This window comes from Lissotriton vulgaris, chromosome 6 (genome assembly GCF_964263255.1).
Source record: "Lissotriton vulgaris chromosome 6, aLisVul1.2, whole genome shotgun sequence".
Classification (NCBI taxonomy): domain Eukaryota; kingdom Metazoa; phylum Chordata; class Amphibia; order Caudata; family Salamandridae; genus Lissotriton; species Lissotriton vulgaris.
Window position 1 is genome coordinate 1,837,452,621 of NC_141694.1, and position 25,398 is coordinate 1,837,478,018.

The 25,398-nt window shown below is 50.9% G+C and overlaps 1 protein-coding gene across 4 annotated transcripts in view; it reads left to right on the forward strand.

Moving 5' to 3' along the window:
* MAPRE3 (microtubule associated protein RP/EB family member 3) overlaps nt 1-25,398 on the forward strand; it is an 832,303-nt gene that overhangs the window by 383,102 nt on the left and 423,803 nt on the right. For 2 of the 4 annotated variants that reach the window (XM_086928118.1, XM_086928119.1), the window contains exon 1: nt 17,072-17,216. The exons of the other annotated variants lie outside the window; for them this stretch is intronic. In XM_086928118.1, coding sequence (XP_086784244.1) covers nt 17,101-17,216 — 116 coding nt within the window. In that variant the 5' untranslated portion in view covers nt 17,072-17,100. Of the gene's footprint in view, nt 1-17,071; nt 17,217-25,398 lie in introns of those variants that run through there. 4 annotated transcript variants of the gene reach the window in all.

Below are 25,398 nucleotides of genomic sequence, written 5' to 3' on the forward strand. Positions count from 1 at the left end.
CCCTTGCTGCTAACATGGAGACGGCAGAGATGCCACTCGTCTCCTGTAATGGGGCGAGGTACACGTGAGCCACCTGGAGGGATTCCCCACATGGGTGTTCCCTCTTTAAGCTATGTTTCTTTCAAGTTGGGTGGGGAGGGTTGAGGGTATCTGGCATGATTGGGATGCTTCAGTGGGAGGGGGAGGATGGGTGATAAGGGGTTGCACAGTTCATGTTCTTATTGGGTATTATGTGATGACGATGTGGACTGTACGGGTGCGATGTGTGATGTTCAATATTAAGAGATTGGACCACCGCTATATGGATCAAAAACAGTATGATGGGGGAGTGTGAGTGCTCTGACTTGAAGATATTGTCCTGGGATGTCCGGGCTTTAAATGATGCACGGAAATGTAGGCAGGTATTGGCATATTTGAATCTACAACAAGCTCGGGTGGCAATGTTGCAGGAGACACATATCCCACCACAGTCTCTTGATACTGTTGCTGCTAAATGGGCGTCTGTCCGTGCGTTCTCCTTGTATTCTTCTTATGCGAGGGAGACTGCCATCTTAATTAAAAAACAAGTCCCATTTGTGCTAGTGGGCACCATATTGGACCCTCAGGGACGGTATGTTATTTTATGGGGGAGGCTGGGCAGGGATACGGTGACATTCACAAACTGCTATGCCCCCAATACGGATGCCCCTGAATTTTTTGCCACCTTATGGGGTCAAATAGTAAATATAGGTTCTATGCACATTGTATGGGGAGGGGATTTTAATGTGGATCTAGTTCCCACACTGGATAGGGCGGATGGTACTTTGCTATACCACAATAGGTCAAGGGAGATAACTGGCATAATGGGAGATGGAGAGTTGATAGATGGGTGGAGGAGACTACACCCCGTGGAAAAGGAAGGGACGCATTTTACCTCGCATACGGGCATGTGGGCCAGATTAGATTATTGTTTAATATCTAGAGGGTTAGTCATGGGTCTTAAGCAGGCTACACATTATCCTAGAACATATTCCCATCATTGTCCAGTGAGTATTGTGGTTGCTATGATAGGCTGAGACCGCCGTGGAGGATGCAACCGAAGGCCTTACTTGATTTAGTGTTCCGAACGGAATTAGAGGAGGAAATCAAAGACTTCTTCGTAAGGAACAAGGGCTCGGTCGATGATGTGGAGACAATAGGGGAGGCCTTCACGGTCACAGTACGAGGCTATTGCATTTCTAAGAGTTTTGGGGTCCTAAGAGATATCCAAAATACGCTAAAGAAACTGGAGCAAGATATGAAGAGTCTAAAGGACAGAATGGTGCAGGGGGAGACTGGGACAGTGCAAAATGAGTTTAGGATTACATTAGCGGCGTATGAGGAGGAAGCTGCAAGGGAGGGCAAATTTAGGGGGCGACATTGAGTGGCACGTAGATATGGAGAAGGGAAGCGACCGGGGAGGGTCTTGGCGGAAAACACTCGTTGTCCGAGGTTCACTAACACAGTGTTGGAGATGGAAACACGGGAGGGAGCGCTTCGCCATGACACAGAGGGCATTCTGGACATATTTAAGGAGCACTACACTGAATTATACACTACACGGAGGACAGATGAAGTGGACCTAGATGGCTTCTTAGGGGATGTGGCAATTTGTTGGTTAAGTGATGTGCATAGCCAATTCCTAAGTGCCCCATTGGAAATAGATGAGATCAGGGAGGCCATAATGTCCCTCCAGAATAGGAAGGCGCCGGGGTTGGATGGGATACCTGCCGAATTTTACAAGTGTTATGTTGATATTATGGCAGCAGTACTGAGGGAGACATTTGAGGAGTCCTTGGAAAGCGGAGCTTTGCTTCTTCAATGTGGGAAGTGGTCATCACGTCATTGCTAAAGTCCGATAAACCTCCTAAGAAACCAGATTCTTATAGGCCATTGTCGCTTATTAATTGCAACACCAAAATACTGGTGAAGGTTTTGGCGGGTCGCCTGACGTTATTGATGGATAAGATTGTCCTGTTTGATCAATCAGGGTTTGTCCCAGGCAGGGCTACCACTAATAACCTGCCCACATTGTTCTCTTTGATACAGACTGTGGCGCCTGAGTTTCCGGTTGCCGCTGTTTTCTTAGATGCCTCTAAGGCATTTGACTCCGTGGAGTGGAGTTATTGGTTTAAGGTGCTGCAGAGAATGGGTTTTCCACCGGTGTTCGTGTCTTGGATTCAATTGCTGTACTACAGGCCAACTGGTAAGGTTTTAGTCAATGGGCATGTGTCTTCTGCCATAGATATCTTAAGGGGTACTCGTCAGGGGTGCCCGCTGTCCCCATTGCTATTTGCAATAACGATAGAACCCTTGGCGTCCAGGTTACATCAGATACATCGTGATAGAGCATTTCATAGTTTTCAACGTCCGATCTTGATATCGCTATATGCTGAAGATATTACGCTATACGTCAGGGACCCTGAGCAAAATCTTAATCCCCTTTTGCAGGAATTTTTGGTATTCGGACAACTCTCGGAAGTTAACATCAACTGGGGAAAAGCACAGTTTTTCCTGCTTACACCTGCTGTCTCTAGGTTTACCTTGGATTATCCCTTAGAATGGTGTGCCACGTATCTTAGATATTTAGGTATACAGATATCCCGGGATAGGGAGGAAACGCTTCGGCTGAACTATGGGGTAGCAGTGACAAAGCTGGTGACTAAAGTTACCCATTGGATATCTTTGCCGGTGTCGATGGCAGGTCGAGCATCTCTTGTAAAGATGGTAGTGCTCCCCCAATTGTTATATTTATTTCTTAATATTCCGTATTACCCTTCGGCTTTTTTCTTCAAGACGCTACGTACCGAACTGATAAGGTTAGCATCGGGTGGAAAGCAACCTAGACTCAAATGGTCGGTCCTTGTGCAACCATATGATAAAGGGGGATTTGATGTTCTGGACCTAAAAATCCATTATCTTAGTGCACAGGCACATTATGCGTATCACTGGATGGCACTTACACAATTCATGCCCCAGCTAGCGGTTGAAGACTGGGTAGCGCGGCCGGTCCCTCTTGGTGGCATTATTCATGGGCCTCTCAGTGTCGTGGAGACGGCTTTTTCAACGGTCACAGGCACGATTGATGCCTGGAAGCGTATAGCGCGACTGCTAGTAACGCAGTTATTATATTCACCAAGACTCCCGTTGGTATACCATCCAGATCTTGTAATCCTTCAGGAAACAGGATTTCGCGCCATGTGTAAGAGGCTAAGGGTCTTGACATGGGGGGATATGTTTCGTGATGGAAGGTTTCTAACACGAGAACAGTTCTTCCAGGGCACCCAATCCACACCATTGGAGCAATTTCTATATGTCAGATTGAGACAGGGAATGCGGAAATTACTCTTGTATTTTCCATGTGAGCCAGAAATATTTGCTCCCATGCATTTCATTATTTGCTCCCTTGATGGGAAACGCATAGTATCAGGTCTGTACCGCACAATACGGTCGGGAAGAGTCGGGGTAAGTAGGCTCGCACCCACTGGATAGAGGATCTGGTACAGGAGTTATCAGAGGATCAATGTCAGTATTGTTGTAATGTCACGGGAAATGTGTCTTCTAGTTGTAGATTTAAGATAATACACTACAAATTTCTGCAACGTATATATTACACGCCCGTCAGGAAACTTAGATTTAATCTTTCTGACAATGATAGATGCGAGACATTTAAGAGAAAAGGAGCTGGTTTTATGCACTTGGCTTGGGAGTGCCCAGCTATTGGGGAATATTGGGCACAGATACATGTGGCACTGAAGCAGATGCTAGGAATTACAATGGACAGGGATCCCATGATGATGTTACTGGGATACACTGCCCACATACCCAAGCATATCAATCAATCAATCATGACATTTGTATAGCGCGCTACTCATCCAGAAGGGTCTCAAGGCGCTAGGGGTCCGCTACTGCTCGAACAGCCAGGTTTTGAGTAGTCTCCTGAAGGCGAGGTGGTCCTGGGTCAGTCGGAGGTGGATGGGGAGGGAGTTCCATGTCTTGGCCGCCAGGTAGGAGAAGGATCTGCCTCCGGCGGTGGCTCTTCGGGTGCGTGGTACGGCGGCGAGGGCGAGGCTGGCAGACCGTAGCTGGCGGGTGGGCGTGTGGAAGGTCAGGCGGTCGTTGAGGTACTTGGGGCCCAGGTCGTGGAGAGATTTGTGTGCGTGGGTGAGGAGCCTGAACGTGATCCTCTTGTTGACTGGGAGCCAGTGCAGATCCCTCAGGTGGCCGGAGATGTGGTTGCGTCGGGGGATGTCCAGGATGAGTCGGGCGGAGGCGTTCTGGATGCGTTAGAGTCTTTTCTGTAGCTTGGCTGTGGATCCGGCGTAGAGGGTGTTTCCGTAGTCCAGTCGGCTGTTGACGAGGGCCTGGGTGACCCTCTTCCTGGTTTCGGTCGGGATCCATCGGAAGATCTTGCGGAGCATGCGGAGTGTGTGAAAACATGAAGAGGAGACAGCGTTGATTTGTCTGGTCATGGAGAGGGAGGAGTCCAGGATGAATCCTAGGTACCGTGCGTGGTCTGTAGGCTTGGGGGCGGTGCCCAGGGCTGGGGGCCACCAGGAGTCGTCCCAGACGGAGGATGATGGTCCCAGGATGAGGACTTCCGTCTTGTCTGAGTTCAGTTTCAGGCGGCTGTTCTTCATCCACTCGGTGACGTCTTTCATCCCTTCGTGAAGGCTGGTTCTGGCGGTGTCAGGGTCTCTGGTGAGGGAGAGGATCAGCTGGGTATCGTCGGCGTAGGAGATGATATTGAGGTTGTGTTGGCGTGCGATGGTGGCTAGAGGTCTCATGTAGACGTTGAAGAGGGTGGGGCTGAGTGAAGATCCCTGCGGGACGCCGCAGATGACTTCGGTGGCCTCGGATCGAAACGGGGGAGGCGGACTCTCTGGGTTCTTCCGGCGAGGAACGAGATGATCCACTTCAGTGCCTTCTCTTGGATGCCGGTGTTGCTGAGGCGTTGGACTAGGGTGCAGTGACAGACCGTGTCGAACGCTGCGGAGAGGTCCAGGAGGATGAGTGCCGCTGTTTCCCCGTTGTCGAGAAGGGCTCGGATGTCGTCGGTGGCTGCGATGAGGGCGGTCTCGGTGCTGTGGTTGGCTCTGAAACCGGACTGCGAGGGGTCGAGGGATCCATTCATCTCGAGGAAGGCGGCAAGTTGTCTGTTGGCGATCTTCTCGATGACTTTGGTAGGAAAAGGGAGGAGCGAGATGGGGCGGAAGTTTTTGAGATCGGTGGGGTCCGCTGTTGGTTTCTTCAGTAGTGCGCTGAGCTCGGCGTGCTTCCAGCTCTCCGGCAAGGTGGCGGTGTCGAAGGAGGTGTTGATGATGTCTCGGAGTTGGGGTGCGATGGTGGAGTCGGCCTTGTTGAAGACGTGGTAGGGGCAGGGGTCAGTCGAAGATCCGGAGTGGATGGTGTTCATCGCGCGGGCTGTGTCTTCGGTGGTCACCGTGGTCCAGGTGCGGAGGGTGGCGGTGGGGTGCGTTGGTTCGACGGTTGGGTGCGTGGATGGTGCGCCAAAGCTGTTGTGGATGTCGGCAATCTTGCGGTGGAAGAATGAGGCGAGGGAGTCGCAGAGATCTTGTGAAGGGGTGATGTCGTTGTTGCCGGTGCTGGGGTTGGAGAACTCCTTGACGATGCTGAAGAGTTCCTTGCTGTCGTGGGCGTTGTTGTCCAGTCGATCCTTCAGTGATTTCTTCTTGGTGGTGCGGATGAGCTGGTGGTGTTTGCGGGTCGCGTGTTTGAGGGCGGTCATGTTGTCAGTGGTCCGGTCGATGATCCAGGCTTTCTCGAGGGTGCGGCAAGTTTTTTTGGAGTCTTTGAGTTCGTCTGTGAACCAGGGGGCCTTCTTGCTTCTGGGTTTGCTGGGATGGTTCTTCAGAGGTGCGAGGTCGTCGGCGCAGGCGGTCAGCCACTACGTGAAGTTGCGGGCTGCTTCGTTGGGGTCCGATGTGCTGGCGGGTGGGTTCTGGCTGAGGGAGGCGGTGAGCTGGTAGGCGGTGATCTTGCTCCAGCTTCTGTGTGGGACCTGTTGCGGGTGGTGGTGGGTGGTGGTTTTTCTGAAGCTGAATTGGACGCAGCTGTGGTCGGTCCAGTGAAGTCCGGTGGAGTGGCTGAAGGCGATGTGCTTGCTGGATGAGAAGACTGGATCAAGCGTGTGGCCGGCGTAGTGGGTGGGGGTGTTGACCAGTTGCTTGAGTTCGAGGTTGGCGAGGTTGTCCAGCAGGGTGACGGTGTTGCGGTCCTTGTTGTTCTCCAGGTGGAAGTTGAGGTCCCCTAGGAGGATGTAGTCGGCGGAGGGGAGGGCGTGTGGGCTGATGAAGTCCGTGATGTCTTCGCTGAATTGTGCGCACGGTATCGGGGGTCTGTAGATGAGGGTGCCTCTGAGGGTCGTCTTTGGGTCGGTGTGAATCTGGAAGTGGAGGTGTTCGGCGGCGGCGAAGGGGTCATCGGCGTCGGTCATGATGCGGATGGTGTTCTTGTGGACGATGGCGATGCCTCCTCCGGTCTGGTTGACGCGGTCCCTCCTGATGATCTTGTATCCATCCGGGATGGCGATGGCGATGTTGGGGGCTGAGGAGGCGTTCATCCATGTTTCAGTGAGGAAGGCGATGTCTGGTGAGGTTGTTTCGAGGAGGTTCTAGAGTTCGACGGCCTATCTGTGGACGGAGCGAGTGTTGAGCAGGATACACTCGAGGACGCTGCTGGAGTTTGGCTTGGCGGGCGCGGTGCCTGTTAGGAGGCAGATGAACTTGCAGGTTGTGCAGGTGAAGGGTCCGAGGAAGCGCTTCGGGGCGGCCCGGCAGCAGGTGGGCCTCCGGCCGGTCTTGAGTGCGTTGAGGGCGGCGGCGTCGTAGGTTTGTCGGGTCGTCTTGCGTCGGTGGGGGCCAGGGGTCCTGGCACTGGGCGCGGTCCATTCGCGGACGGTCGCAGACGTAGAAGTAGAAGCATTGTAGAAGGTTTCTGGATATTGCTCTCTTATTGGCAAAGCGCAGGTTAGCTTGTAGGTGGGGACGGGGGAGGGCTCTGAAATTTAAAGAGTGGGTACGAGATCTTGTATATTGTCAGGAGCAGGAGGCTGTATATGCAGAATTGGTACCACTTGCCTCTAGACCGAAGGATATCTGTGGTCCCTTACAAAATTATTTGCTACGTACAGAAGGAGATAGCCCTACCGGGTCTGGAAGGCACGGGGATGAGGGGAATGTGGATCTCACTGAATTGCCCTGAACGAACATCTCATGCTCCCAAAGTATGTCAGGATCTTTGTAAATTGACAATGGCAAATGTATTATCTATGTGATATGTTTTTGTGTGGTTCATATGTGGGTACAGGAAACTTACATTGTGGATAATGGCAATACAAGGTCAAAGGATGCCATGTTCGTGCCATTAATGTACTACCTCATGGAACATCTTCTTAGAGGATGTGATATAATACCAGGGACGAGGGATACAGAAACTCACCTGTTGAAGAAAGACTGTTTGCTATATGAGGATTGGTTATCGAATCCAGACTATGTACTTCTTGATATTATGACATCACACTGTATGACATTGTACCGTCACCAATGTATGCAAAATGTTATGAATAAAGTTAATTTAAAAAAAAACTTTTGCTGTTTCTGGAACTGGGTGAAGGTTGGGCATCTCTTATGGGATATGTGTGGGTTACACAGGGAACTCAGTTAAACATAAAATAAATAACTCAATGTCCAGGGTTCCTACTTTAAAAAAACAAACTTCAAGTCAACACCTAAAAATTAAAGTGATATGTTCACTAAAGACTTAAAAATACCCAATTCACATGCGTGACTGCACAGCACATAATGCACTGAGTTGATACATTTTAAAGATGCTACAAATAACAGAAATGGATCAGTTCATGTAAAGTCAACAAAACTACTAATGTATTTATTTATTTAGAAGTTGTGTATAGCGCTAGCTGGACCCGAGGGTATCAGAGTGCTTCACAACAAGTACAATTATGAGCATTTTTGGTAAAGACAAAATCCGCAACCTACAAACTTAACAGCATTATAGACATAATTACAATACAGATCGTGTGGTCGAACAAGAGGGGTGAGGCTGAGGGGTTTCATGAAGAGGAGTTAGTTTGCTGATAGCGAGTGGGGTGTCTATCAAACAAGAAGTGGTACGGCAGGAAATCCTGGCGATTTTAGTTTTAGGATGACTGTTTTAGTCTGCATTGAGGTTATGGTGCTGTGTCGGGCACTTTCCGGAATATCTTGTGGTTTTCTCGTTATGTTCGAGAGCGCTCTAGGAAGAGGGCTTTGAGTAGGATCTTAAATTTCGGGAAGGAGGTGGTCGTGCTGATGTGAGGGGGATGGAGTTCCAGATCTTAGGTGTATTTCCCGCAAAATATTTATTTGTGGTTTTGTGTTTCCGGGATTTCAGTGGGATGAGTAGAAGCATGTTGGAACTTCTGAAGGTCCTGGACTGGCAGGCCCTTTTGAGTTTGGCGGCCAGGTATTCTGGTTTGCCTGTGTGCAGGGCTTTGTGCGTGAGACAGGCTGTACGGAAGCTGGCTCGTTTTTCAGTTGGGACCACTTAAGTTCCTTGAGTGCTGGAGAGATATGGTCGAATTTCTTAGGTCCTGTGACCATTCTTGCTGCGGCATCGAAGGTAGTTATTAGGGAACCTAGGTGAGATTTTGCTGTTCCAGTCAGGGCTGCGATTCCATAATCAATTCTAGAGAGCACCAGTGCCTGGGTGGCCTGTTGAAGATCTTTCGGGGAAAGGAAGGGTTTTATTTTGTATAGAAGTTTCAGATTAAGAAAGCACTTTTGGCGGATCTTGAAATGTTTTTTTCATGTCCAATTTGGGGTCTAGGGTAATACCTAGAGATTTCACTGAGTCCTTTGGCGTGAGGGCACCATTGAGGGCGTCAATGTCTTTGAGCCATTCCTCGATTTGGGGGGTTTCGTCCTCGATTTGGGGGTTTTCGTCTACGTTGGAGATGAGGAGAACTTCTGTTTTCTCATGATTGAGTTTAAGGTGGTTTACTGTGAGCCAGCGTGACATTTAGTCTGTGTATGTCGTCAATCGAGGTGGTTTCCAGATAATGTTGTGTGGCATCCGCATAGAGGTGGAAGGGGATGTTGGAGTTCCTGAGAAGTATGGTGAGGGGTTCCATGTAGATATTGATAAGTTGGGGAGAGAGTACTGACCCTTGTGGAACTCCTGTTGACGGGAAGGGGGTCAGATTCAAAGTTATTAATTTTGTATTCTCTGCGAGCGGTTGTGAAGAAAAGAGGAGAACCAGTTTAGTACTGTCATTTCAATGCCCGCTCTTTCGTGGAGAACTTTGAGGAGCAGGGTGGGATCAACTGTATCGAAAGCGGCCGGTGATTCTAGGAGGATGAGAAGGCTGCATGGTCTGAGTCAAGTGACTTGTGTAGATCATCTACGACATTTACGATTGCGGTTTCGGTGCTGCATCCCTTTCTGAATCCCGATTGGTGCGGGTCTAGGGGCTTGATATGCTCCAAGTGTTGGGTTAGCTGTGGAAGAACACATCTTTCCAGAATTTTGGATAAAAGAGGTATGTTCGATACAGGTCTACGTTTTTTTTCGTTGAAAAAGCTGGCAAAGTTGTCACATTGTTCTTTGGATGCCACTATGTCGGATGTCATCGGTTTGGATGCTTGGCTCCTAATGATATTAAAGAGTTCTTTGGGGTGGTTTTTTACGTTGTCTAATGCGGAGCAGAAGAAAGTTGTCTTTTTGTTCTTGATGTGCTTATTGTAGTTTTTGCGTGCTGCCTTGAGTTGATCACGGTGGAGGGAGGAGGGATTGTTCCTTCAGATTCTTTCTAAGGTTCTGAGCTGTCTTCTTTCATCATTGATGTCGATGGTGAACCAGGACCTGGAGGGGGTGCTTCTGGGTTTTTTTAGTTTCAGGGGCGCCAGGAGGTCCAAGGTGAGCGTCATGTTGGAATGGTAGAGAGAGGTGAGTTCGGTGGTTGAGAGGTGCTCCGTCGTGCTAGGGAGGAGCTTGCTTAACCCTTCTAGTTTGGCCCGAGGGATTTGAGCTGTGTTCCTGACCCATTTGGGAGGGGCCTGTTTAGGGGGTTGAGTGAAAGCCGGTTGGTTGATATGGAAAAGAATAATGTGGTGGTCTGACCAGTCCACGGGAATGATATAGTCAATCGTGATTGTGTTTCTATCCGAAATGATTGCGTCAAGGATCGCTCCTCTGTGGTGTGTTAATTCGGAGCAGTGTTGGATCAGACCATTGTCTAGCAGGAGGTTGTTGAGAGATTGAAGGAGCTGGTTTTTTGTTTCATTCCATCTTATGTTGAGGTCGCCCAGAATTATGCTGTTGGCGTTACTGAGTGCGCATTGGGTGATCAGGTCAGAGAGCTGCGCTCCGACTTCTTTGGAGTTGCCTGGAGGGTGGTACAGGAGATTGCAAAGTAGCGATCTGTTAGTACATGATTTGCTGTTGACTGACAGGCATTCGAAAGACCTATAGAGGCACAAGGAGCTTTCCGAGATGGAGAGGTCACTTTTATGAATGATTGCAATGCCGCCGCCTCTCTGCTCATGTCTATCTTTGTGGATTATTGTAAATCCGGGCGGCACCAGCAAGTCCATGTTGGGGTAGTACAGGGTGTTGAGCCAGGTTTCAGTGATGAAAGCTACATCTAGGTCATGGGAGAGGATAGCTTCTGCTAACTGTTGCATGTTTGGAAGCAGATCTGCTGTTGATAAGCATGCATTTAATGGGGGGTTCTTCTTCGGGCTTCGATTTGCTGGGTTGGTCTCTAGGTAAGGAGGTTAGGTGCGCAGGGACTCTAGGGGGGGGGGATGATCCCTCCCAACTCCAGTAATTACTTGAATCGTGGATTTGGGGGAGGAGTTCAGCAGGGGGACCTGTGCTGAGGTAAGTGGAATCACTTTCTGTGAGCGAAGTGCGGACTTAGGGTAGGGGTTTGTGGGGTGGTCATATGATGAGGCGAGTCTGGTCGTTTCCTTAGGGGAGAGGAGGGGTTTTGTTCTTCTAGTTCTGTCTGCTCGTATCACGGTCAAAGGTTTAATGCTTGGCGGACGGGATCTGGGGGTGGGCAGGGGTCTGGTTGGGGGGGGGCGGTGTTTTGCTCCTTCTGGGTTGAGAGGGGATGAGGGGGGCTACGGAATGTAGGGTGGGCAGTCAGATTTTAGCTAGGGAGGATAGGATTTCTTTCAGGCCTCGAACCAAGGTTTCGAGCTGAGCGTACAGAAGGTTGAGGCGTTGTCAGATTATTTTTGGGGGTGAGAAGGGGAAGATGGGTGCTGCTATGCGCTGGGGGGGAGGGTGCGGTCCTGTCTGAGCTGCACGACATGTTATATCTAGTGGGGTTCCGTGGAAGAGGGGGTGCTGTCTCCGGTCTATTGTCCAGCTGCGTTGGGGCTGGTGGAGGGGGGGGGAGGGCTGTGGATCACTTGTGATTAGGAGTAGGGCTCCTCTCTGGGAGGGTGGCTGGGCTCTAGCTGCGTTGGGCCTGGTGGAAGGGGGGGCTATGGATCATATGTGATTGGGAGTAGGGCTCCTCTTTGGGAGGATGGCTGTGCTCAAGCTGCGTTAGGGCTGGTAGAGGGGGGGGGCTGTGGATCAGTTGTGATTGGGAGTAGTGCTCCGCTCTGGGAGGCTGGCTGTGATAGGTGGGGGGACAGGGTTGGAGGGTGGGTGGACCCTTAGTTAAAGGGGATGAGTGACGGACGGTGTCATTGGAAGTCGGGGGATGGGCTCGGGGAGAGGGCGCAGGTGTGGTCTGATGACTTGATGATTGTTGGAGGCTCCCGGGGGAGGTTCTCATGTGGAGTGTATTGTGAAATGTTGCCTTCTTTAGCGAGAGGAAAGGGGAGTCGAAGAACTCGAGGTTCTCGTTTTTTGCCTGTATTAGGATGGTGCCATTCTCGAAAATGTTAATGGAGATGCAGCCGGTAAGGGTCTGGTGTTTCGGGAGAGAGAGAGTTTGCGGCTGTGAGCTGTGATGGTGGTTTTGGAGACGAGGAGGTGTGAATTGAGGGTGTTGACCCAGTGGTCAAGCCTGTCAGTGTGGAAGATGAAGTCCAGTTTACGCTGCCTTCTAGATGGGCAGTGGTATGTATCAACGACTAGCGTTTCGGAATGTTGTCTGATTACTTTGTGTTTAAAGTGTTTTTTCGCTTTAAAAGAGAGTCTGTGGGGGAAAGTTATAGCAAAAGTGTTCTCTCCATGGGGTGTCAGATAGTTAGGTGTAGGGCGAGGATATGTGTCCATTTGCATGGCCGGAGGCATCTTAGCTAGGATGAAAGAGGAGGTGTTCCTCTTGTGTGAAGGGGAAAGAGTGCCGTGCCGGTGGGGGGGCGAGCTGCTTGTCGTAGTGGAAGGTGGGGTAATTATAGATGAAGTCTCTCTAGGGAAGTGGGCTTTTAGCTAACCGCCAAGGAGTCCTCTTGTGCGTCCCTCTTGTGTGTAGGAGGGAGAGTGTTGTGCCGGGGGTGGTGCTGATTGATGGGGTGGAGGGTGGGGGAGTTAGTGGTGAGGATTGGAAACCCCTCTGGGGGTGGGACGTTGGAGTTCCTAGGATGATGAAGCCCTAGACTCCCCCATTGTGGATGCGTAGCGTGTTGAGGGTCCCCACTAACCTGGTGTTGCTGGGTCGAGGGGAACCTGTTCTGTGTGAGCAATCCCGGTCTTGAGCAGCGCTTCCAGGCCAGGAGCTCAGCTGGGCAGCACCTTTCTTGCGGCCACTTGGGGGGGTTTCTTTAAGGAGTGAGGTCTTCTGGTTAAATCAAACAGGGGCACAGACCTCCTGCCAGGGGGCTGTACTGACTTGCTGGAGAGTGTGGGCAGTGAGACTATGCCCACCTCCTAGTCGGTAAGAAAAGAAACAAACCTGACACAAGTGCATCCTTGTTTTATGAGCTAGCGTCTATGTGGGCGGCCATTTTGGGGTCAGGCAGCCCCCTTGCAGTAGTGCGAGCTGGGGCTAAGAACCAGACGGGGGTTTCATGTATTTAGCACCCCTCTGGACCGCTGCAGTGGTCATCTCCACCTGGACAATAATCTGATGGTCCTCGGCCGTCTCCTTGATTTATGAGCTAGCGTCTTTGTGGGCGGCCATTTTGGGGTCAGGCGGCCCCCTCGACAATAATCTGATGTTCTTCGGGCCGTCTCTTTGATTTATGAGCTAGGGTCTTTGTAGGCGGCCATTTTGGTGTCAGGCGGCCCCCTCGCAGTAGTGCGAGCTGGGGCTAAGTATCAGAAGGGGGTTTCTTGTTTTTCTTGCCCCTCTAGACCACCGCAGGGGGTAATCCCCCCTCGATGAGAATCTGGTGGTTTTCGGGCTGTCTCCATCATGGGTAGCCCGATATTTACCGGATTGGGTCTAGACTGTGGCCATTTTGGAGACAGGCAGCACCAGTGCAGTGGTGCGCGACAGTGTTCCGTTGCTGCTTAAGTCTTCATTTTAGTTGATTGAAGGTCGCCTCTCCGAATTCTACCGCCATCTGAGGTCAGCGCTTCATTAGCATCGATCCGATGCTAATGCGATAGTTTACGCGTGTGGGCTCCGCCCCCGAAGCAGCCCGTGCCTCTCCCAGAGCTGCGGTTGCTCCTGAGGCTGCTCTACTCCACATCTGTGCCAGGTGAGTGAAGCTCTGATTGCCTGCTTTGGCTGGGGCTGCGGGGTGAGGGGGGGGGGGGGGGGGGCACTCCGGTGATCCCAGGACCAGGCCTCTGGGGCTGCGGGGTGAGGGGTGGGTAGCTCCGGTCACCCTGCCGTTGGGGGGGGGGCATCCGATGATCTCAGGACCGGGCCTCTGGGGCTAGCCGAGCCGACCTCGGTGCCGTCTTCCTCCGTGTTCCCAGGCTTCCTGGGTCCTGGATCCGCTCGGTTTTCCCGGTTTCACCAGTGGGACCCGCTGCTTATACTGCTGGTCTTATGGGGGATCGGAGGGGGTCGCTCCGGTCGGGATTGGCACTATTGTGATCCCTTGACCAGGAGCTCATCCCGGCAGCTCCCTCCTTGCGGTAGAACAAGCATTTGCAAAGCCAATAGGTCTCGTCTTTGAGAGCTATTGGCTTTAGCAATGTTTTGTAGCAATGGTGTAAAGCAGCATGGATGCTTTGAAGTGCAGCTACACTAATTTTAACAAATGCTACGACAGCCAGCACTAATGTACTTTTTTAAAGTACATTAGCACCGAGTGCATCGTATTACTTTTTTTCATTCTTATTTTTAGCCATGCTACACATCAGCCACTCTGCTGCACATCATGTCTGCAAATTATTGCCAAAGTTGGTAATGCCCATGCTATACAGCATTAACAAAAGGCAATGTCCGAGCCAAAAGTCTCAAAGGCTAGAGATATTGGCTTTGTCAATGCTTGTTAGGTCTTGGCACAACACTCCTGTGAGTCAGAGCAAATTGTTTAATCTCCCGATGTGTGAAAAAGAAAATAAGATGAAATTTGGCAAAAATCCCATCTCGGAAAGAAAGCAATTGCCCAATGTCCAGGTCTTAGTGAAAATACATTTGGAGGCAGATAACATCTGTTCTCACAGTAAAAGCAGATAACTTCTGTTGTTACAATAAATATATACTTTGAAGTATGTGTAGTATGGTAAAACATAGCTACAAATGGCAAGAGATTCAACAAGGAGGATAGGAAAGAAGAAAAATAAAAGCAGTACCTCAGTCACAGTGCAATCAGCAGAAGGACAGCAATGAAGCGAACACAATCAGTACTTGGTTCATGCTCCAGCCGAAAGAAGAGGAAATTAAATTTGCACGCACTGGCCAATTAGAAGGCAGCAAATTTTAGTGACAGTGAAGGCAACGAATGTTAAGAAATGGGTGGGCTGCAACTCCAGTGTTGTATACAATATCTCTTGCAAGCGAGAGGTCATGCAGGGCATGCGCTGCTGGAGGTGAGACCTAAAACTAAATTGTGGATTGTTACAGGGAAGTGTTTTTCTCTCTTTAGGCCTTCTTTAGTTGGCTGTGCAGCATGAATTATACAATAGGCTTTCAAAGAAGAGATATGGAAAGGACCTAAAAGCAACACATTGAAAAGCACAAAGTAAGTCTTTTTCCTCAAAGAACATCTTCTGAACTCCACCATGGACAAAGGCAGCAGGTTTTTATTTCCAGTCACTTCATCAAGCATCCAGAGATGGTGCAGGGATTACTTAAAGTGATGCTATGTCATCCTGTGGAACAGACAAAGGCTTTCCCAATACTTTGAGAAATGGCCCCAGAAAAAGACCGAATCAAGGAGAGAACCATGTGCAGACTGAATTGTCCAATCTACGTACTTATTCCGTATTAAAACATGTCTTTCAGAGATCCCCTTTCAGAGTCCAGTTTTCAATAGAGCTTATAAAGGCATAGGTTAAGGGACACACTGAGGGTAGGAACTCGTCTTTCATGATGTATTTTCCCATATTGGACGGGTTACGTTAATGAGGATAGCATAAAGTATGTGGCGGCTCAGTTGCCTGAGGTGAGCTCTGTGGGGCACCCTGGAGACCAGGCCATAATGTATTTGAATGTCATCCTCATACATCTGAGATTAAATGTAGCTGTTGAATTGCTCCTGCACATATTGAACTTCTCAATGGATAGCTAAGAGTCTTCTGCAACCTTCATGTTACTTTTATGCTGAAGGAGAGCTGTTCACTTGTTCTGATTTGATTTCGCTGGAATGATTGAGTCCATCAAAGTGCAGTCTCAGATTCTCCTACTCAAATCCTTTAAACACTATTTGGTTTTCTACTCTTAACCATGTGTACCTCTCTGAGGTTTTAATAATGGATAATGAGTTACTTGCTTCTTAAAGTGGTTTTCCACAATGGATTCTCAACAGAAATTGTATAGGATCCTCCCTGTTCCGGAGGCCTCAGATAAATAAATTCACAGCTATGAGTTTCTTGTACTTCAAAATGCCGACAAAAATCAATTCTTTATAACTGGTCGCCTTTCGAAAGGCTGTGATTTAGGCCTTGGTTTTCTTTGGGCGGTACAGCCTCTGGGACTTCCCAAGTATTTGATATATCGAATTCAACTTATTCGAAATCCAGCCTGGCAAAGATCCGTTATCCAGACATGTTGACAGCTTACACTCACTACCCTGAGTACAAGATGTATTTTTTAAAAGCCAGCTTGGTTCCATATTTCTTTCATCTTGCCTCCAAATGCATATACGTCGGAGCCTCTGTGTTTATACAATCAACAAAGCTTATGTGGGAGGAGATGCCGTTTCCTCTCTTGTCCTGAAGGCATTGAAAAACCTTCCCTCTAAGGGTCTGCAGTCAACAAAATGTGTTGGTATTCTGCAGAGAGCTCAGCAGATGGCTTGTATCCATGCCTGGTATGCCATAGTTTGTGTTTCTGGGGTCAGAGCAATCCAGTGCTGGGATACCGTTCACTGATTGCTGACCACAATTTACACATTTTCAACATGAGTGTCTGTGGGATACAGACTGGACTGTACAGTAGGCGCTTGTCCAACAACTCCCAAAGGCACTAATCTGATCCTAGCAGGTGGCTATTGAGAACCCGTGGACAGGTGTGGTCACTTGCTCGAGTCTTCCCCGTGGTTATCTTTAGGGTTGGCTCTGTCTGGTCTCGTGCTTCTTGAATGCTGACAGTGTAAGGGATGTCATGAGGCCGGTAACACCGATCGAGCGGCCTGAGGAGGGGCAGGAGACCTCATGGAGCTTGATATGTTTCAAGGTTGCGGTGGCTAACTATTAACTCCAATTGTTCTGTTTTTTGACGGGGAAATGTACCAACTGACGACGCCTCCCAGGCTTGAAAGACAGACTGTCCCGGAATTTATCATTGTTGTCATCATGTTTAACTGTTTTAATTTGAATCAATCTCTATTAACGGACGATCCGTAAATCTGTCCCTGCAGTGCTGCGAGGCAGCGGCCAGCTCTCTGCCGTCTGCGGCGGTCCAGGAGCCCCTGAAGGGTTACTGCCGCAGCCCCTCCTCTGAGCCCCCGTGGGGGCGGACCGGAGCCCGGCTGCTGCACACATGCCCCGCCAGTGCCCTGATCTCCGGCTGACTGTCCGCCGCCTACGAGGGACATGTCTCCATCCCCGGTGCGCTCTCCATCCCGCTCCCCCTGCGGGAGCCTGAGCCCCGACGAGCACCGGGGCACTCCCTTCAGGAAGACGCCCACCCGGGACCAGCCGGCCCTCAGGTAGGCAGGGGCATCGAAGGGGCTGCCTGCCGTCTCTCCGGCCCGGGCCCTCAGGTAGGCAGGGGCATGGGTGCGTCCAGGGGGCTGCCCGGCCGTCCGGCCGGGGCGCAGAGACATGGGGGGCGTCAAGGACGAGGTGTACGTACAAGGATGAGGGGGACGTGCAGGGGCTGTCTGAGGCAGGAGGGTGGGTTCAGGGGACTGCCCCGGCCCTCTGGTGTACTGAGGTGCTCCCGGGATGAAGTGGACAGGGGCGTCGGGGACGTCCAGAGACTGTCCTGCCTGCAGGTGTACGGACTGGGGCACGAGGGTGGGTTCAGGGGACTGCCCCAGCCCTCAGGTGTAGTGAAGCGGGAGGGGACGTAGAAGGAATGAGGCGGTCTTTTTCAGGGACGAGCTGGCCATCAGGTGGACAGGGGCATGGGGGGGGGGGGGGAGTTATAAGCGCCGAATTGTAATATATATATATATATTTTCTTTAGCATGGGGGAGGTTACGAGGTTTGCCCAAAATCACAGGATATTGAGTTGGGACCGGAACCTGGTTCACTTTTGTTCCAAAGTCGGCCACTCCGGCCAGTTAGGCACATCTCCTTGGCGCTCACCAGTCCGGGCCTCTAGAAGCGGTGCTTTCCTGTTAGTAAAGTGTCGAGCTGCTATTAGACCCCTCACCCTTCTGATGACTACCCCCGTACCAGTGCCCGTGATGAACGGGCCACAGCTGGTTGCTCGTCCCATCCTCACATAGCCACACTGCACCATGCCCGTGGCATTCCGTGCCCTCCCACGCCCTCCCTCTCCCAAGCTGGACCTGCCATGAGGGGGGCTCTGTGTATGCGCAGCATGCCGCTACGCCAGGATCACTCGCTTGTTAGCAGAGCCAGGCTGCTTCCTCCCACGTGCACATGAGTACAAAAGCGACCTCTGGCTTCTATAAGATTCGCATTTTAGTTTGGGATATTGTTGAAAATCTTTCACGTTGGTCAAACGAGACTGGCTCATTGCTTTTGTTTTCCAGGGTCTGCCCGTGTGGGGTCTCACTCTGGTGTATTTGTCATGATAGGGTATGTGTACAGAAACTTCCTAGGCAATCTGAGTAGCAGACTACAGATAATTGGACCAAGTAGGACTAGGAGTAGGCAAACAATAAAAGCAAAACATTAATAAAAATGAATCATGATTTTAATTAACATATTAAAAATCATATAAAGAACAGAATGTTCAAGTTATATGACAAACATTTACATAAAATGACACAATGTACACTCTTTGTAGATAAAAAGACACCAACATGAACCTGACAGTGTCTACAATATAAAATATAGTGACAAATTACTCGACGCGCGTTTCGGCGAAAACGCCTTCTTCAGGAGCCGCTACTCAGATTGCCTAGGAAGTTTCTGTACACATGCCTTATTTACCCTGCCCTAGGAGTCTTTAGCTATCACTACCCAGGGGGTCTTTGTTTCTTCACACAGTATTTGTCATGATAAACATGTAGAAAGGTGTCCTGTCTGTGCGCGAGCCTGCGGGGTGCCATGCAGATCAGGTGATCAGGCAGGGTCTCTGCCACAGGCTGCAGTCCAGGCCCGGGGGCTGCCACCGCGGACATCATGTGATGCCTCCCTACTGATCAGGCCCATGTCAGAGTATGACGACGAATGGTACTCCTTCCGGTGTTTGCCCCAGTAGAGGTGGACAAGTCACTGAAAGCTCGAGCCTGAAGCCTGGCTCGAGGCCATGTTGCAACCTTGAGCCCATAACTAACTATATAGGCTTTCATATGGCTTCTGCCTCCCTCTGTCTACCCAGGAACTGGCGTTACGTAGGGTCCCCGAATTTTGAAAGCAAAAACCGGGACAGGCCAGACATAGAAGTATATATAAACTCCACAACTTCAAACGAAGGATCAGCACTCACGAGAGAGAGAACAACATACTTGTAAACAAGCATTGGAAATGCAATAGGTCTCGCACCATTAGAGTTAGTGCTTTTAGAATTGTTTATGGGTTTTTTTTGTAAATGTTTAGCATTTTTGTTTCCTGTAGCCAATGCTAAAGTATTACAAATAAAAAAAGCCATAAACATTTCTAAAAGCTCTAACTGAAATGGTCTGAGAACTATTGCACTGTGTGAGGGTGAGGGTGAGTGTGAGTGAGGGTGAGGGTGAGTGAGGGTGAGTGAGGGGTTGAGGGTGAGTGAGGGTGAGTGAGGGTGAGTGAGGGTGAGAGGTTGAGGGTGAGGTGTTGAGGGTGAGGTGTTGAGGGTGAGTGAGGGTGAGGGTGAGTGAGGGTGAGTGAGGGTGAGGGTGAGTGAGGGGTTTTGGGTGAGTGAGGGTGAGGGGGAGTAGTTGAGGCTGAGTGAGAGTGAGGGTGAGTGAGGGGTTGAGGGTGAGGGGCTGAGGGTGAGGGGCTGAGGGTGAGTGAGGGTGAGGGTGAGTGAGGGTGAGGGGTTGAGGGTGAGTGAGGATGAGTGAGAGTGAGGGTGAGTGAGGGGTTGAGGGTGAGTGAGGGGTTGAGGGTGAGTGAGGGTGAGGGGTTGAGGGGGAGGGGTCGAGGGGGAGGGGTTGAGGGTGAGTGAGGGTGAGTGAGTGTGAGTGAGTGTGAGTGAGAGTGAGGGGTTGAGGGTGAGTGAGTGAGGGTGAGGGGTTGAGGGTGGGTGAGTGAGGGTGAGGGTTTGAGGGTGAGGGTTTGAGGGTGAGGGTTTGAGGGTGAGGGGTTGAGGGTGAGGGGTTGAGGGTGAGTGAGTGAGGGTGAGGGGTTGAGGGTGAGGGGTTGAGGGTGAGTGAGGTTGAGGGTGGTTGAGTGAGGATGAGTGAGAGTGAGGGTGAGTGAGGGGTTGAGGGTGAGGGGTTGAGGGTGAGGGGTTGAGGGTGAGTGAGGGGTTGAGGGTGAGTGGAGGTGAGTGAGGGTGAGTGAGGGTGAGGGGTTGAGGGTGAGTGAGGGTGAGGGGTTGAGGGTGAGGGGTTGAGGGTGAGGGGTTGAGGGTGAGGGGTTGAGGGTGAGGGGTTGAGGGTGAGGGTGAGTGAGGGTGAGGGGTTGAGGGTGAGTGAGGATGAGTGAGAGTGAGGGTGAGTGAGGGGTTGAGGGTGAGTGAGGGGTTGAGGGTGAGTGATGGTCAGGGTGAGGGTGGGTGAGGGGTTGAGGGTGAGTGAGGGTGAGTGAGGGTGAGGGTGAGGGGGAGGGGTCGAGGGGGAGGGGTTGAGGGTGAGTGAGGGTGAGTGAGTGAGGGTGAGGGGTTGAGGGTGAGTGGGTGAGGGGTTGAGGGTGGGTGAGTGAGGGTGAGGGTTTTCTCACGCGCACTGAAGTGCCGAAGGGTATTATAGGCTCCTTTTTGCCAGTCCAAGACCGAGGGGTGAAAATTGTTCCGGGACTATTAGTGTGAAGGAAGGGAGAGCTGGCAAACGGCGAGTTTCAGGAGCTGTCACAGAGGAGTGCGAGCAGCGTGAATGAGGCAGACAGGCAGGCAGCATTGAGGGCCGGTGACCCAAAACAGGCCCAGGGCAGCGCATGCGCACTGCATGCCATTCACCGGACTACAGAACCGCGCGCCAGTAATGAAAGCACGAGCGTGCCGTCAGTCAGCAGCAGCAGCCTGCATAACACAGCCTCGGCGTAAGGCAGCCTTCACACAGCATACGGTTCACTAAACTGCCGAACTGCATGATAGTTATGCATGCACAGTGCCTGCCAGTCAGCATTCCGCAGAAGAGCCACAGAGTAATGCTGCCTACACACAGCATACTGTTCACTAAACTGCAGAAATGCACTCCGGAGCTCCGTCCGCAGCTTCCCCCCAATCGCAATGATCCTGCGATTCTAAGGTGGCCCCTTACTGCAAAACTGGTTGCGGAAATCCTGGTGCATGAGCTGGACTGCTGCTGGGGCGCATTGGTGCTGTTACAAGGGTGTAAGTGCAGCAAAATCACCCGATTGAGCGCTGGGCGCTGCGCATCTAAAATGACGGCAGCGCACTGAGGGGGAGACTTCCACCGGCTGCGGCAACGGGAGATGTGCACTCTGTTTGTGAGCGGCTGGGAGGCGATTCGGCGTGCAGACTCACAGCGGAAAACTGCGGAGGCGGCAGTCCTGGGGGAGAAGTCTGGAGGGCGAGATCGCCTTAACCTTCCTGTGGTGCACTACGCTCCCAAGATGGCAGTTGTGGGATGCGGGCGGAGGCCTGATGCCGGCGAAGGTGAGAGGCAGACCGAGGCGAGGAGGTGCTGAATGCTGGAGTGGCTGCTGGGGCACGCACCTTGCGCCCTGACCTACAGCATTGAGAGGTGAGGTGGCAGCGCTGTACCGATCCTGCTACGCAGCAACAATGGTGTGGAGGCACCGAGGACGGAGGCTGACTGGTGGCTGTGAGGCGTGAGACTGCTGACCGGCGCTGGGTGCTGGTTGAGGAAATCGCAGGCGGCGCAAGATTAACTGAGACACGCCGTCTGACTCTCTGAGGCTCCTTACTGCAGAGCAATACTTGTGGGAAAATAGAAGTGTTTCCCTTTCATAACGGACTTGCTGGGGCTGTATGGCAGAGGGGGAGAGACCACGAAGGCTATGGCGGAGGGAAGAGAGGGGAGGGGGGAGGAGAAATGCGACACGGCGGGAAGGGGAGGGGGCGGAGCGGGTTAAATTAAACAAACGAGACGGACAGAGGAGAGGGGAGGGGGGAGGAGAAATGCGACACAGCGGGAAGGGGAGGGGGCGGAGCGGGTTAAATTAAACAAACAAGACGGACGGAGGAGAGGGGAGGGGGGAGGAGAAATGCGACACGGCGGGAAGGGGAGGGGGCGGAGCGGGTAAAACAAGACGGACGTGCACGCGCTTTTAAGCTCAATGCGCATGCGCATTGAGCTTAAAAGTCACGGGCACTGCAAGGAATCGCCACGATTCCTTGCAGTGTGGATAAAGAGTGGATAAGCCCCCATAGTCTCGCTTGCTCGATGCGCATGCGCATCGACAGGCGAGACCTAAAAATGGCACACGTGAAAGGGACGCTTTTCAGCAAACGCCTTCTCGAGGGTGAGAAAGCCGTTTCTCGAAGCATCTCAATATCACGTGTGCCATTAAACAAGTGTGTTGTTGTCTCTTCCGTGAGTGCCGATCCTTCTTTGGAAGTTAGGGCGCTTAGATGCAACCGCGAGCGAACCCTCTCGTGCAACTGGGGCCTTCAGCCAACCTCCTCCTGCACAGCCTGATAGAAACAGATACATTACTCAGAGTTTTTCCAGCCTTCAGAGGCGCATTTCAATTCTGCTTTGCAGAATGAACCGACCTTTATCCCCAAAACCGGGACATGTATTTAAAATGAAGAAAAATGTCGAGACACCTGGACAGCCCACTGAAAACCGGGGACTGTCTGGGGAAATCAGGATATCTGGTCATCCAAGCATTACGGCCAATGCTGCAGACTTTGGAATTGAGGTACCAGGTTCGAGTCTCGTCGTTGACAGAAAATTCTGTGATTCTGGCCAAATCATTTAATCTCCTCATGCACATTGGCAATAAATGTGGCTGTGTATACTGTAACTGGTGCCCATGTAACGCGCAACAGTTGTGCCGCGGGTCTATCCGGCGACTATTCTCGTCACTAAAACGTGTTTATAGGACAACACAAAACCGAAGTCTCAGTAGGTTCAAAATGTTTCAGTTCTCATCAGCACACGGCCACTGCTTAGCGCTTCCCGAAGTCGGCTCACAACTGCCCGACTCTGAACGCTTCCCCAGAACGGCAGTCTACTACATGTTCTACACCAACTCAACATAATAATAATAAACATAATAATAGTACATTTATAGAGCGCTTGGTTACCCAAAAAAGTGTGTCCCTGCGCTAAAGCACATCAGCAGGTGTGGGTTAATAGCTGGACTAGAGATTTTACACGGCCACTGCTTAGCGCTTCCCGAAGTCGGCTCACAACTGCCCGACTCTGAACGCTTCCCCAGAACGGCAGTCTACTACATGTTCTACACCAACTCAACATAATAATAATAAACATAATAATAGTACATTTATAGAGCGCTTGGTTACCCAAAAAAGTGTGTCCCTGCGCTAAAGCACATCAGCAGGTGTGGGTTAATAGCTGGACTAGAGATTTTAAAGCCAGGTTTTCAGTCCTCTATGAAAGACTAGTTCAGATTTCTCTGCTCCTAGCTGAAGAGGGAGTGTATTCCAGTTCTTGGCCACTAGATAGCCAAAGAATCGAGCACCCATCCTTGCTTTCCTTATCCTGGCAATCTTGAGTAACTGTACTCCTGTAGATCTTAGCTGTCGACCAGGATAGTAAGGGGTGAGGAAGTTGTTCAGGTAGGTAGGGCCTACCCCTTGTACCTGTAGGCTCTTATGACAGAAACACGTGGCTTTGAAAATAAATCTCTTTTCAATTGACATCCAATGAAGGGCGTCTAGAGCTTGTTTTGATGATGCTCGCCTTTGTAGATCAAGAACAAGGTGTGCCGCTGCGTTTTGAATACGCTGGAATCGTTTCATGCAGACTTTAGATGCACCCAGATAAAGGACATTCCCATAATCAAGATGTGAGGTCACCTTTCTAAAATTCACACTATATAAAACTGCATAAAAATTTGAGGGAAAAAAAGTACCTTAAGGAAAGACAAATATATACGCATTTGCTGGCTGATTTGTATAAAGTGAAACCAGAAAACCTGGATAAATCTCGGTTTCGCTGCTTAAACTGTGATCTTAATTATATATTTTAGAGAAACAATGGTTCAGGGATGGCCTGATGAGGTCCTTAAGAGAATAGAGCATAAAATTAATTCACGCTGGGGAGCTAAATGTGTAGGTAAACTTAAACTCGTTAATTTATTCAATTTTTAGCATATATCCTGGCGTTTCAGGTGCTCATATGAGTCACAAAGTGCATAATGTGACACAAGTGAACATAGTGAAAACGAAACAGAATGTCACACAACAACAAGGTATAAACCACAAGAATATATATACAATAGAGTGGGGGTATTTCCTTGGGTGGGTCGACAACGTTTCGATCTATATTAATTTTAGATCATCTTCAGGACTGGTGAGCTTCCTGAAAGATCTAGTTGGATATGCTAGTGGGGCAATCCATCTGGACAGGGTAGTCGGAGCTTGAATCGGTATATCCAGGATATCGAGCCGATGTGGCCGGATTGAGTTTCTGAGTTTGTATAAAATTACAAAGAGCGCCCAATGGTCATGGTGATGACTTTCGTGCGGTAGCGATAGGGTATTCTGTAAGTCCGAGTCGTTACAGGATTCTATGTGTCTTGTCACTTGATCAAGACGGCATGATTGGGCTATATTCGGGTCCTTCTGGAGTGGGTCTGATTAAAAACGTGGCCCGAAAATGGGGGTCAGAGTACCGGCTTGCTCGCTGTGGATGGAGTTAGTTGGTCCTTTTTAAACCAAGCCGCCTGGAGTCAATTACGGCGGTCTGCGGCTGAAAACAGGGTTACGAGTGCCTCGCTGCTTGCTGCTCTCACGTGATCTTAGGCACATATTTATTTCTTCTTCATTATGTTGTATGAAAGCTCTTTAAAATATGTAAGCTCAGGGGGCGTGGCTAGCGGCCGATGATGGCGGCAGCAACCTAGAGAGGCTCCCGTAGCAAGGCGGGTTCCCGCATCAATTCGCATGCCTATCCGCTCACTGATCAGTCCGAAGAGGGTGTCCTGGGTGCGGTGACCGAACGGCGCCAGCACAGGAAATTTGGGAGCGATCAGACCCCGGCATCGGGACGTAACTTCATCCACGTCCCTCGCGGAAGACAGGCCTGATAACACGAGGCGAGCACCGGTGTCAAGTGAATCCTTGGGCCGGGCGGAAGTCCACCCTCCCCGGCGCAACCACCCGGAAGTAGCCGCTGACGACAACGCTCGACACCACCGGCTGGCAACCCTTCCCGCCGACCACTTCATCCTTCACGCTGTGTATCCGGTGGCGCTACGCAGCGGTGCCCCTTGGCTGCGCTCGACACACGCCGAGGGACCTGTGCGGCACCAGTAGCCATTTTGCTTGACCTCGCCGAGGCCGCAGCAGCTCAGCGGCCGTCGGCGGCACTCTGCCAGCGTCGGCGACCTCTGGCCCAAACCCAGTCTGGGCCCCCTGCATTCTTCTCCCTCAAGCGGACGGCTACGGGCGTCCGGCCCGCTCCACCATAAACTTTGTCTTGCTGGAAG